At 41.4% G+C, this 14,269-nt stretch overlaps 1 protein-coding gene across 4 annotated transcripts in view; it reads left to right on the forward strand.

Annotated features, from left to right (window-relative positions):
- The window catches only part of LOC135414032 (fatty acyl-CoA reductase 1-like), a 135,692-nt gene that overhangs the window by 60,858 nt on the left and 60,565 nt on the right, over window positions 1-14,269 (forward strand). For all 4 annotated transcript variants that reach the window (XM_064654277.1, XM_064654279.1, XM_064654278.1 and 1 more), the window contains exon 2: window positions 1,519-1,744. In XM_064654277.1, coding sequence (XP_064510347.1) covers window positions 1,556-1,744 — 189 coding nt within the window. In that variant the 5' untranslated portion in view covers window positions 1,519-1,555. The remainder of the gene's footprint in view (window positions 1-1,518; window positions 1,745-14,269) is intronic.

Consider the following 14,269-nt stretch of genomic DNA (forward strand, 5'->3'; position numbering starts at 1 on the left):
GCATGCATCGTGACAAATTTCTTAAGTCTTTTGTCATCTCCATTTTATCTGGCTAAACTACCAGCTCCTTCTGACCTTACACACCCTTTCACACACTCCCAGGTTCTGCAAGTTTCCATCATCCAATATCACTCAGTTTTTCCGAACCTGAATGAGATGTGACATTTTGTTATAAATAAGTTCATTATCTAAGAGTTTAACCTGTTTGTTTAACTTCCCAAGTGGCCAGCTCTTTAATAAGACCAGGTTTTTAATAGGCCTAGATGGACCTTCTGTGTTCATTTAAATTATAATCTAGACCATATCTGAAAGTAGGCTAATACCCAAATCCACTGAGCCAGAATACTCACAGCTCTTAGTTCGTAAAATTGTGTCCCTCAGAACTTATTCTGCTTGACCCACTTTCTAAATCAGATTCTACACCTGATGATTCGTTTTGGATAAAGAAATTCGGGGATTTTCATTTGTTTGATGTGAAGTACTGTGGTCCCAGGCAGCACCGGGAAAGAGGAACAATGTCTGTATGAAGGCTTGTGGTTTTTTCTCTAAGTCAGGCACTTCACTGTGCCTCAGTGGTTTACTAGGCTTCAGAAATGCAAAAGGTTTGGTGAAAACAGGGACTCTTAGAAGACTGCAAAAACGCAACAAATGCAGCATTTCAGTTTTGAGGTATTTGCATTTTATTAGCGTGCAGTTCACTCATGGTGAGAAACTTGAAATGGCCAACAGTGTTTCTGAAGCTTCTACAGGAGGAAGAGAAGTTTTTCTGGGGTACCTGAAGATCATTGTTCTGGTTCTTGAATACTTGATTGACTGTGTCCTACTATTCTTGTTTCTTGTTGTTTCAAATTCTGTAGGCTTTTTTCAAAATAAAAACATTTAGTGGTACTTTTCATGAGCCTTTCTCTTGCAGTATAAATGTTTTATGCTTGCTGTGATCTGCAGCACTTCAAAGACAGGAGTTGTTTTGCTTCCATTGGACTAATAGGGAGAGGGGCTTTTCTAAGAGGATTCAATCCAACCTTGTTTGTCATTTAATCAACTTAAGAGTTCGAATCAGGATGGCTGGGGTCATACAGGCCTGAAACCATTGCATCTAATTAAAATACTTAACTGGGACACTTCATGTGGGAGCCTGGTCATGTCAGCCCCGTTATTTAGTCAGTGGATCTCTAAGAGGGAGTTCAGGCAACCTAAACTCCAGAGAAAGCTTCATGGCTGCCACTTCCCAGTGTAGGAGATAAATACTGTTCAACACTGTGTGGAGCATCTACTGCAGGGAGTCTTGGACAGCACGAGCTGTGTTGGACTGCTGTGTGCAGCTATGGTGTCACATGGAGGATAAGGCTGAGCCTGAGTTTTTTTAAGCTTCTCAGATTTTTGTGGTATATTTTCACAGTAAAGACTTTTTAAAAAAACCCTCTTTTAAATTGCCATTGACAAACGTGAGCTGCCATAGGTGACTAGAAAGGTTCTCCCAAAAGCCCTATAAAAGCCTTTATTTCTTCATCTTCTCAGGTACCTGCTGCAGGAAAGGACAGAACAAGAAAGCACCATGTCTGCAGTCTCAGCTTATTACAATGGAAAGACTGTACTTATCACAGGAGCGACAGGTTTCGTGGGCAAAGTACTGCTGGAAAAACTCCTGCGCTCCAGCCCTGAGGTGAAAGCAGTTTATATTCTTGTCAGGCCAAAAGCAGGACAATCAATGCAAGAGAGAGTGGCCAACATGTTGAAATGCAAGGTAAGTTTCTATGGTTTATTCTAGAATCTGATCTGAAATCCATTTGGGTGAAGCAAAGGACTCCTGTTTTACTCAATTCATGAAGAACCAATTTCTGCTGTAGCTGTTGCATATATTTGGTATGTTTAAAACAACCAAAAAAAATCTTACATTAATGTGAACCCGGGTCTGATTTTAATAGGGGATGCAGCATCTTACACTGTAATGATGTAATCTTTGTACTTCCTTTTTGCATTGCTGTTTGGTGAGAATATTTTTTGTCAAAAGTGTGTTACTGTAGCAAATTTCATTTTCGCAAGAAGAGCAGCGTTTTGCATTCATAAACTCTTTTCCTTCCCCCTCCTTTAAAACTTAATGTGTGAACATTAGCATTCAGAAATAAAACGGAGTGTGAGCCCGTCACACCCTGCTCCTCACCCTTATTGGAGAATTAAAATAATTTCACAGGATAAAGCCTAGTGGCTGCATCGCTGCAGTACAGGAGGGCATCTGCCATCTTCTATGTCAGCTCCAGCCTAACCTCATTTAGCAAGGGATAAAATGCTGCTGCCTTTGAAAAGGGTGTTTTCCAAAGATGCTTGCAGTAGAATACAAAGGCTGTGGGCTGAACAACAGACCTGTATGACCTCCACCCATGTCCCTTGATTCTGCAGAGGCTTTTTTTGCCATCCTGGTGGGGAAATCCAGATTTCTAGTGGCAAGAACAATGTCAAAGCCCTTTGCTATATTTAATGTAGAAATTTATAAGGAGATACTGCTAAACCAGTTATCTAGAGTGGACTTGGCCTGAGGTCCTCCAGGCTCTTGGATCCTCAGGCTTTTAGGCCAGTGGTGAGGTCATGGACTTGCTCAGACTCCTCCAGCTTTGGTAAGTGCCAGAGTTCAAGTTAATGCTTAATGCTAATGTGAATTTGTACAGAGCTGATGTGAAATGAGAGGAAGGGACAGATCTGGCCCTAGCAGGCAAGGAATTACTTGGAATTAATCTGAGAAATGTCAACATATCTTTAGAGTATTGGCCTATAAGTTTGAACGAGACTTGACTGGCAGAATAGTGCTCCTCCTTCTACAGAAGTTAGAGGTAAAATAGGTCTACAGATAACTTCGAAACAAGAATGACTTGGAGAAAAAAATGCATTTTTCCTCTTAATGTTTTGAGGCAGCAAGCTAGAAAAGATCTTGTGTCTGTCCAAGAACAGAGTTCGATTATTTTTGGTGTGTTTTTAAGAGGGTAGGTTGTTTTCATGTTCAAGAAAATTTGTGAGTGATATAAAAGGAAGCGATCACATTGGTTGTTTTGTGCAAGTGTCTCATAGAATGATTTAGTTACAAAAAGACCCTTATGATCTTTAAGTCCAGCTATTAACCCAACACTGCTGAGTCCACCACTAAACCCTGTCCCGAAGTGCCACATCCACACGGCTTTAATCCTTCCAGGGAGGGTGATTCAACCACTTCTCTTGACAGCCTGTGCCAGTGCTTGAAAACCCTTTTGGAGAAGATTTTTTCCCTAATATCCAATCTAAACCTTCCCTGGTTCAACTTGTGGCGTCTTGTCCTATCCCTTGTTCCCTGGGAGCAGAGCCTGACCCTCACCTGGCTCCCCCCTCCTGTCAGGGAGCTGCAGAGAGCAAGAAGGTCCCCCCTGAGCCTCCTTTCCTCCAGGCTCCCTCAGCTGCTCCTCACAGGACTTGTGCTCCAGACCCTTTCCCAGCTCCATTGCCCTTCCCTGGACACGCTCCAGCCCCTCAATGTTTTTCTAGTAGTGAGGGGCCCAAAACTGGACACAGGACTCAAGATGTGGCCTCAACAGTGCCAAGCCCAGAGGGACAATAACTGCCCTGGAAATGACAAGCCTAGTTATTTTTCAAGACTTCTATAAGCTTTGTTTGCATTTTATGTGTAAATACTATTGGCTTATCTCCTCACTTGGCCAGCACAGTTTGGTGCTGGTGTTAGCTCTAGGTGAGGCTCCCTAGTAGCTGTTTTATTGTTGCAGCTGTACTAGATGTACCCATTTTCCTTCCTAGCATGTGTCAGCAGTTTTAGACATGCCAGCAGCAAACACGACTTGATAACCTCTCCTTGAACCTTTGACAGCTTCAGCGTGTTTCAGAGGAACAAAAGGAGGAGGCAGGTCTCTAAGTTAGGTTGCTGCAGTGTTGGAAAGAAAAACTCCAAGGATACACTCACAAGTGCTCCAGATCCTCTCAAGGAAGAAGCTGTTTTTGTGATCCTGATCTTTCTAAAGTAACTCAAAAATTCTTGCCTAAGGCATAAACCCTACTCTTCAAAGGTGTCTTCCTTGTGAAAATGTTGACAGCCTTTGAGATTCTTTTTTTCTAGAAATGAAACTGTTAATTCCACTAACTGTTAATTTCATGGCTGATGAAGAGGGCAAAAAATATCATTCTTAAAATTTTTTCAGATTGTTTCCAGTTGAGTTTGCTATATGTCTTTAACCCACATAATGGGTCATTCTCAATCTAGAGATTGCCCTTTCATTTACAGTTGTGGTTTGCATTCTCCAGTTTGGGAAATCGCAGAATCAACTGGGTTGGAAAAGACCTCTGAGGTCATTGAGTCCAACCTTTGACCCAGCACCACCTTGTCAGCTAGATTCTGTGATTCATTTTACATTTAGCTTTGATCTAGTGTTATCCTCTGAAATTCTTGTTTTCACACCCAGAAAGGCAGTATTCTAGGAACCAGAGAAATAGAGAAAAACAGGTTTCCAACTTTTGAATATTCTAAACAAAGAGATAAAATGAGTATTTGGGATGAAGTAAGATGAAAGCAGAGAGATAGATTGGCCAGAATTAGTTACAGTGCATAGTGTTTGGGTGCCTCAGGTAAGGTCCTCTGGGGACTCCTGATTTTTGAAAGAACTTGCCTAGAACTTTTGATCTCTCTTCATGTATCTCTGTGAAATTTTTGTGGCTTTTGTTTAAACTCTGAGGTGTCACATTTGTGAGCTGTCTTGTTCACTGTGTGTGTATGCGACTCTGCTGGAAGATGACTCCTGTTAAATAGAAAAGCAACTAAGTTACAAAAGGGTAATGTGGTGTGAAGGAGCAAAATAGCTTAGTTTGTGCTTTTCAGTGTTTTTTACATTTCAACTTCTGAATCCAACATGAAGAGTAAAATACAAAAAATATTTTGGTCATAAATCAGAAGTCTTTGTCTGTGTTCTGCAGCTGAACAGATAACTTGGAAACGTAATATAGTGCTGGTTTGCTCAGATCTTGTTAAATTAGTTTTACATGTGGATGCATTATTGCATTAATACAAAACGTGTAATGAACAGATACTCAATTATCGCAGCATCAAATCCAAAATGAGCACGTGCATTGAGGAATGTGTGGTGACCTTGCCTATTTATGAAAGGAGATGTTCTATTTTCCAGCAGCAAGTCCCTAAGGGAATCAAGCTATTACCCTGTGCTTAATGAAATGCCATGTCTGCATTGCACAGAGCGCAGATGTTACACAAAAAAACACCCCAAATTTCAGGAGTGGCTGCAGCCTGTAGATGTGGATCACGAGGCAAAGCTTGACAGTCCTGTTTAATTGTTAGTTGATGGGAGGTGTGTTTTTATCAGAGGTAGGGAATTGTTTCAAGGAGTTTTTTTTGTTGTCTGATCCCTCTGTGCACAGAAACAGACAGGAATGCTTGGAAGGGTTGTCTCAGATTCCCTGGAGAACAGTTACTGGGCTAATGCTGAGTCACTGATTGTAGCTTTCCTGTTGTCCCTGGGAGAGCAGAGCATTTTCTATGCCCTGCATGCAGTGAACCAAGGCTGCTGCTGCTGCCAGGCTGTTTCTCAGATCTGTTTGTTCAGTGCTCCTAATTAGAAAGATGAGTCAAAGTGGGGAGTGGAAAAGGCTCTTATTAATGTTTCTGATAATTCAGAGAGAAAATGGGGAGGCTGTGAGGCCATTGAAAATGGGGAGCTGGGTGTGACCAGAAATGCTTCAAAGTGCTGCTGCTTTTTCTTATTGTCCAACCACAGTAACCCTTATAGTTACAGTGGATGGTACAGACAGACCTTCTCTTCCCTGCAGAGCTTTGTCTGGAACTGCACATTAGGGTGGGACTGACCACTGGAAACAGCAGATGCTTAGTGCTATCAGACACCTCTGCCTCTTCAGTATTTCCTTGTCAAGTGTGTTATGTTTATCAGTAAACATACAGCAAGACCCTCTGTTAGCCCTGTAAATTTCACCAAATCATGCCAGATTTATCTTTTTCCACCTCCTTTGACTCTCCATATCTCTACTCCCTCACTCATGGATCTTGCTCATCACTAAACCAGTGCCAAACCAGTGCAGCATCACTCCAGGTGAATCCCCTGAACTGACCACTGCAGTGGCGCACGCATCTGGATCAGAGTAATGAGGTTTTTAGGCTGGTGGAACAGGATCCTGCTTGCTCAGTAAGAGGTCTGGAAACTGCTAATTGGAGTGAAACAGAGCTGAAGATCTTTTCTGCTTTATTGCTTATTTAGATTTGCCTCACTTTTGTGAGTAAATGATCAGAAATAACTCTGGTATTTGTGTACCAAAGGAACAAATCTGTCATTTTAACAAAAACTAGTTTCTTACTTGACCCTGTGATTTGTAAACCTTGTTATAGAGAGGAGTTACATCTCAAGGGTGGTATCTGACACGAATGTGGGCAAGGTTCTTAAACAGTCTGTTCCTCTTTCCTGAGCTACCACTAACTGTTCCTTGTTCCATTTCAGTTCTTTCTCTTCTCAAATTTGTGTTTCTGTTCCAAGATTGGTATGGGTTTGCTTTCTGTGTTAGCAGCTTTCATCCTGCATCCTGCAGCACAAGGAAGGGCCAACAAGGCAGGTGCTTCCAGCAAGATAACCTGTCACGCTGGACAAGAAAGAAGCCACCACTAGTCCTGAGCTCAAGCCTCACTCACGCGTCCCTGGTGTCTCTTTCTGCTGTTGCCTGCCAGCTGTCAGCACAGACTGCATTCTGCAGAAGGGCTGGAAGAGCAGCTGGATGAAAATAACAGTTGGGTTTTTTTATTTTCTTCTAATACATACTTAGATGATAAACCATGATAAGAGAAAGGGCGGAAAGGTGGTGGTGGAAATCGTGTCCACTATTACAGAAAAAATTCAGGCCAGAATCTGTTGGGGAAGAAGGGATGTGTGACTGAGGTGATTCCCGGAGAAAATGGGCTCATTGCAGAGCTTCACAGTCATGATGGAATTTCCATCACTGCTTAGTATACATGGATGCCACACAGTGATTTAGAATTTCTTCACAGACTCCCTGAGTTGATCAGGGATGCATTCAGAGTTACGGATTTAGAACAACCCTAAATTTTCATAGCTGTGTCTGTTTTGTTACACTGATATGTGACCAATGACAGTATTAGAAATAATAACTCTACTTTCCTGTATATAATGTACATATTTATATATATTTCCAGTGTGTCTGGTGATTCTGATTCATCTCGGTGCCCGTTTGCAGACTGATGTGTAAGTGTTCAAAATGGAGCATCTTAGATCAACAGTCCTCATAGGAGAGGTATCCCAGTCTCTTTATCATCTTCAGCCCTCACTGGGCTTGCACTAGTATGTCTATCTCTTGTGCTGGGGATCTCACAACTGGACACTGCTTCCCTCACTAGGGAGGGTTAATCATTTTGGCAGTGCTGCTGGCAGCTAAGTGTTGGGCTGATCAGTTCTGAAGAGCACTCTATAGACTGTCTTAACAGAGGCAGAAAAAGGAGTTTCAGACCATGCTATAGGCCATAGGCCAAGACTGAAATTATATTTTTTTCTGTCTGTATGTGTTTGAAGCACAAGTAAGTTATAGAATTACAGAGCCATAGGATCAGTTATGTTGGAAAGGACTCTTAAGATCTTGGAGTCCGGCTATTAACCTGACACTGCCAAGTCCTCCCTGTCCCTGAGCATCACATCTACAAGTCTTTTAAATACCTTCAGGGGTGGTGACTCAACCACTTCCCTGGGCAGCCCGTTCCAATGCTTGATACCCCCTTTGGTGAAGAAAGTCTTTTTCATATCCAGTTTAAACCTTCCTTTGGTGCAACTTGAGACTGTTTTCTTTCCATTCTGTCACTTGTTACCTGGGAGAAGAGAGTGACCCACACTGTGTTACAGCCTCCTTTCATGTAGTTGTAAAGAGCAGTGAGGTCCTCCCTGAGCTTCCTTTTCTCCAGGCTGAACACACCCAGCTCCCTTAGCCCCTCCTCATCAGACCTGTGCCCCAGGCCCTTCACAGAGGCATTTCCCACTGGGAGAAGCTGAGTCTCTTATTACATGGCTTCTCCTTGTACTCTTGCTTGAATCTCTCCCTGAAACATCAGCCTCTGATCACTTACAGATGAGTTCTGTGGTGTTACCAGCATGGTTCTTGCTGATCTTGTCCCTTAAAAGCAGAACTCACAGTACTGAGAGCTCTAGGAAGGATTATGACCTGATCCTGTGACACATTGTCTTTTATTACAACAAGAAATGCTGCTGAAACCCAGACAAGCCTTGGGGATGCCATTTGTGTGCAGGTCACAAGCTCTGCCAGGTGGTACAGAGTTCAAACCTCAGCTTTATCACTGTCAAGGAGAGGTCACGGTGTAATGCTCTGTCTTTGCCCACTGCCTTCCACACTTCAGCTCCTGGGGGTGTTCACAGCAGGAAAGTCAACTTGTGTTTCTTTTTTAAAATAGAACTGCAGTTTTCAATTTTTTCCAGTTACACATAGGCACAACAGTAAAACACAACGAAATTAGGAATGTTTAATTGACCTAGAATTGTAAATGAAAAACAAGAACACAGTGCTATATGAAACTGTAGGGGGTTAATGTTTCCTGCATTCATGTCTTTCTACACACATACCCACTTCATGCAGAATGATATATAAAAGCTGCCCTTTATTTTTATCTTTACTTCTTCATTTCGTGCAACTTTTCCTTGGCCTCGACTGGAATCACAATAAACCATCAGATTGCAAAAGTTGTTTTTTTTCCTTAAAATCACTTTGTGATGTCAAGTAGATCATGATCGAAACAGCAACAGTTCCAGAGGAGGATACAGAGCTTCAAATATAAGCATTCCAGAAAAATCCATCTAGCCAATTATATGCTGATGGATGTGTTGCTAATGGCTGAAAGTTAAAAAAAAACTGAAAAGGAGAAATTTCACAGTTTCACATTAGATGTGTAACAAGAGACTTATGCACATGTTTAAACATAAATATTTGATTATTCTGCTAAATTTGTAAAGATACCATGCCTAAATTTGCACAGTTCTTTGAGAACTCTGAGGGTCAGAGACTTCATTTTCTCCAAGGAACTCTATGGACAGACTTTTCATGGAGTAAATACAAAACTGTTCTCTGCAGCCCAATTAATACATACACATCTGTACACACAAAAGGAACACATGCATAGAGGTACTCTCTTTCAAGCCATTTTAGTTTTATTTAATGGTAGGTATCCCAAGGGATTTGCATGTTAGTGACAATGTCTGCAGTGAAGATAGTGGCAACTGGTAAATGACAAAATAAAGGTTCAGCCCTTGAAGCAAATGAGCAGGTAGTACCTTGAGAATGATGCAATTTAAAAAAAACTCTCAAAAGTAAGATTTTCTCTTGTCACTAACAGCTTAGGGTTGCAGTTAGGCTGCATTTGCTACTGTCTGTAAAATTATATGCTGTTTTAGTGCAGTGATATTTTGGGACACTTATAGCCTGTAACTTCACAATATTTTTTCTTTAGTGTGCAAGGGTGTCATACAGAAGAAAGAGGGAATCTCACCAGGGAGTTAGCAAACTAAGATTGCAGTTGAGTCACAGCTTTAAAGGATCTTCATAACATTGCTCGAATTTGCATTTGTGCCGACATGTTTTCTGGTTTGCAGCCAAAGCCCAGTTCCTGGAATCAGTAGAATTCTGTGGTATTTTCAATTAGCTTTGGTTGGATATCTCATGAAGGGTGGATTTCAAAGAGATGATGGACCTAAATAAGTAGTTTATAGCTGACCTTTCAATTACATGGCACTGTTTTGGATTTTCTTTTTGTTCTGGATAATTTTGTTTCTTATATTAAAAATGCATATATGAGTTTGGTTTCACTGTCAGTATTTCGACTTCAGATGATACCAATTTAAACACAGTAACAAGTATTTGATACAGGGATGCAAATGTAGTTAATCACTCTCCTATATCTGGGAAACCAACACTGTCTGACTGCAGCCTTGGAGGATAAGAAAGCTAGACAGTTTTGGGTTTGGAAGCTACCAAACCCAGTAAGTAATTGTTTTACTGGTACTGCTGACTTCATCCTCCTTTCATTGCCCATCTGATTCCACCTAAACTTGACCTTGTGTGTCAAGTTGGAAATGGAAATAGGATCCTAAAGTCAGATTTTCGATTTTAGATTATCTAATCCACAAAGATCACTTTTATGCTAGTCAGATCTCTCCATCCAGAAAGTCATCCCTTTTTGGATGTGGGGCTCCTTGCTAGGAGAAAGTTTTCAGCATCACCACCACTGCTGTCTGTGTATCCTGAGAGGTAAAAGTCAAGGAAATGAGAGGGGGATAAAGGAAACGTGTCACAAGGGAGAGGGATGGTGGAGCTCAGCATGGCATTTTCAAAGAGCACAGGAAAAGTACAAAGAGCACTGAAGAGAAAAGCTCTACCCCACAGGCTCAAGAGTTTACATCAGTAGCAGAAATCAGAGCCATTTCCCAGCAGTTTTTGCTGGCAGCAAGGCCACGGAGCAACATCATTAGAGAAGTCCTGTTAGGCATCCTTTGAAACCTTCCAGTTTCTCCTGTATCCTGGTTTTGCTCAGGCACATGGGAGAGCTGAGCTTTTAGGCAGCTGCACAGCATGCTTTGTGTTCACAGTTTTGCCAAGTGACCCGTTCACCAACAAGGCCTTCAGCAAACATGTTTTTAAACAATGTTTGTCATTTTGCTGGAGCCTGGGACTTGGCTCTTGATGTGTGCGAGTTGGCACGATTCCTTTTTGGGCTGTTGCACTTCAGAACCGCTCTGGACACCAACGGAGCTGCTCATGTACCAGAGCTCATCTGCAGACTTGGGTTCTTTGCTTGGAGTTGGGGCTGAGTAAGGACAGCTGACCTCAGACAACCTCTGAGGGCCTGTAAATCACAGTCAAGAATGAAGGCTTATCTTTCTCTGAAATGGGCCGGCAGTGGATCTGTCAGTCAACACCCAGAGAGCAGAATTTCTATTCCATCATTCAACAAAATAGAAAGTTAACTCATGTTTTATCCTTCATGTCTGATTTTATTACATTCTATCCCCAGCTACTCCTGCCATTGTTTTCTTAAAGGAAGCTTTTCTATTTTCCTGAATTTAACCCTGGCCTTCCTTACCTGTGTTTTTCCTTATCTGGCAGCTGACTATGTTTGAATGATGGATGCTAAGACCAATTTTGTGTTAGAAAAACCTCACAGATAAAGTCTGTTATGAACAAAATATGGCAGTTTAGGAAGAAATCCTAAACACAGGCAGCAGAGCGTTTAATCTTCTGTTTTGGCTTCCCAGTCAAAACCCTCAGACTCGATCACTGTATAAAAGTTGGCTGAAGGTCACCTTCAAATGCAGTTTACTCTGCTTTTATTACATTTACCAAAGCCATGAGGACCGCCAAGGATATTAGGGAGAATGCTTTAAAAACTGTGAAGTTCTGACTCACATCATTGCATTCACAAATCAAAGTGTCTGAATTGTGCCAAGGAACCCAAGTGTGAAAATTGGGTTTTAGTAATTTTCTGGGGTCTTGTATTATGCCTTTTGTTTTCTTTTAATGGAGCTGAGGGCGGGAATATTATTACTGTTAGCCTGTCGGAAATTAATTTTGCTTCTTGAAAGAAAAACTGCTGGGGAGAAACAGCTCTACCATTCACAGTCAGTGTCTGATTGCACCAAGATTTAAAAGCAGGGACTGAGCTTGGTGTCTTCAGATGGGACTTCTGGGCACTACTGCAGTATAAATAGCAAATATTAATAACAAATACAAACACTGACATGTTTACAAGCCAAACAAGCCTTTGATACTAACTGTGTGTACATTTGATCTGTATTATTGTGTGTTTTCTTCTCATCTTTCTTGTCTACTCTTCTAGTTATCTCCTTTTGTTGCCATCTAAAATGCGGGGTTTCAGAGCTTAGTTTAGGGATGAGGTCTCTTATTTTGGTTTTGTGTCTTCAAAACACTAAAATCTGTTTTCAAGCCTTCATTCTACTGCTAAGCTCAGCAAAACTGGGCTCCAAGCTGGCTATTATTGAGCATTACAATTATGTGTTACACTTTAAGTATTTTATCTATACAATCAAATTTTTATGGTGAATAGTATCTTCCTGGTAGGAAGTTAAAAAAATGCCCCCCAAAATGTTTTTTGGAAAAGAAACATGGGCAAGGACAAGCAAAATGCACTTTTTTGTTGAATTACCTTGATTGCTTTGGTGGAGCTCCAACACCAGGACCCTGAAAAGAGGGAAAAAAATCCCTCAATCCCAATATTTTGGTATGACCTCTTCTAAATGAATCTATTCCCATTTTGGGGAGGTGGTGTTGTTTTTTGTTTTTTTGTTTTTTTTTTTTTTTAAACTGTTTCAGATTTTTATTTTTAAAAATTACAGAATTATAATTCAGAATTGCAGCAAAAAATTTCTGGTCAATTGGCAATTTTTTCCATTACATGGAAAATTTCCCCTTTAGATCAAGCAAGAATTAAATTATAGAGGTTCTCTTTTTGCTAGTGAATTCATCTTGAAAAATTTCGTGTCCAGTGGGCTCTTTACTGGTCTCAAGTTTATACTAATGTTTTATTTATTAAAGATGTAGAAAAATCTGCTAATATACATACATACACTGTAAGCATGTGTGGTTAGATTCCTCACTCAAAACTCTCATGATCGTTTCTAGAATACATCTCAGTCTGACCTCTTTAAACCCTTTTAGAAGTATCTCTCTTACTATTCAGGAGGAATCAAGTGTAAAGTAGACTGTGAGACTATAAAACAAATACAAATAATTTCAGCACTGGAAAGGGCATTCCAATACAAAGCAGGACAAAATTTTCCATGGCGGATCAGGGAAAAACATTTTTATGTATAGATTTCTGTTTGGGGAGGTTGTCTGCATAAAGGAAATAACCTGTTAAAAAATCTGATGTGTTCCTTACTGTGTTGTATCCATACTTGGAGGCACACTGTCTCTCTGATGGTTGACTCCTCATTGGATGTGGGCAGTTCCCAAGCTGCTGCCCTTGCTTTAATCTCCAGGGAGTTGACTTTATTAGAACTGTGTATGTGTGTGTGTGTGTGTGTGTTGCAGCAAATTTCTTTGCCACAGGGGCAAAGAGGGCATGAAAAGCTATGTATTCCATTTATTTCAGAAGCCTCTAGGCTTGCTAGATTCTAGAGGACACTTATGGCTGGAGAAAGGCAAATGTTGTCACAAAGGGCAAGAGGGACAATTCAGGCAGCTGCAGACCAGGCAGTTTCACTTCTGTCCCTGAAAAAACCATGGAGGGAGTTTTTTGACATATTTCTGGGTACATGAAGGTCGCTTTAGAATGGTCGGGATAGGTTTGGAAAAGAGAAGGCCCAATCACCTTCCAGTACCTGAAGGGAGCCCAAAAGAAAGATGGAGAGAGAATATTTCCAAGGGCCTGGAGTGACAGAACAAGGGGAAATGGCTTCCAATTGACAGAGTAGGTTTAGATTGGATATTAGGAAGGAATTCTCTCCTGTGAGGGTGGTGAGGCCCTGGCACGGGATACCTGGAGAAGCTGTGGATGACCCATCCCTGGAAGTGTTCAAGGCCAGGTTGTACAGGGCTTGGAACAAGCTGGGATAGTAGAAGGTGTCCCTGCCCATGGCCGGGGTTGGAACTGGATGATCTTTAAGGTCCCTTCCAACCCAGGCCATTCTGTGATTCTGTGATTGACCTTAGCTTGACCAGTCTGATTGTGCTCTGTGATAAAATGACTGAATCTGATGAGGGGAAAGCCATGGATAAAATTGACCTTGACATAAGCAAAGCTTTCAGCACTGTCTCCATCAGAATGTCAACATGCAGATAAGGATGTTACAGTCAAGATGGGGAGAAGAAACCTGGTGGACAGTCAGACTGCAAGAATTTAATGGTTCATGCTTTGTCTGGAGGCCACTTATAAGAAGAATTCCCAGGAGTTTCTCTGGGAACTTGCCCTATTTAGTATCTTTAAAAAAATCCCCAGGCTACAGTGCATTCTCTATGCCAGACTACTGATAACTGGCAGTGCTGTCATAAGTAATATCTAACTAATATCTATCTATCTAAGCTGGAGAAGGGAAACAGAGGAATAATCCTATTCTGCATCTCTGAGCTCCTGAGGACCAGTAGCTTTCCCTGATCTTTTTATACATCCCTTGGCTTTTACTTTCTTGCTGCTGCTGGGCTGTGTTCAATGCGAGGAAGTTTCTGTGTGGGAGAGGTCACTCCCTGAACAAACCTTTGT

Source organism: Pseudopipra pipra, chromosome 5, assembly GCF_036250125.1.
Source record: "Pseudopipra pipra isolate bDixPip1 chromosome 5, bDixPip1.hap1, whole genome shotgun sequence".
NCBI lineage: Eukaryota > Metazoa > Chordata > Aves > Passeriformes > Pipridae > Pseudopipra > Pseudopipra pipra.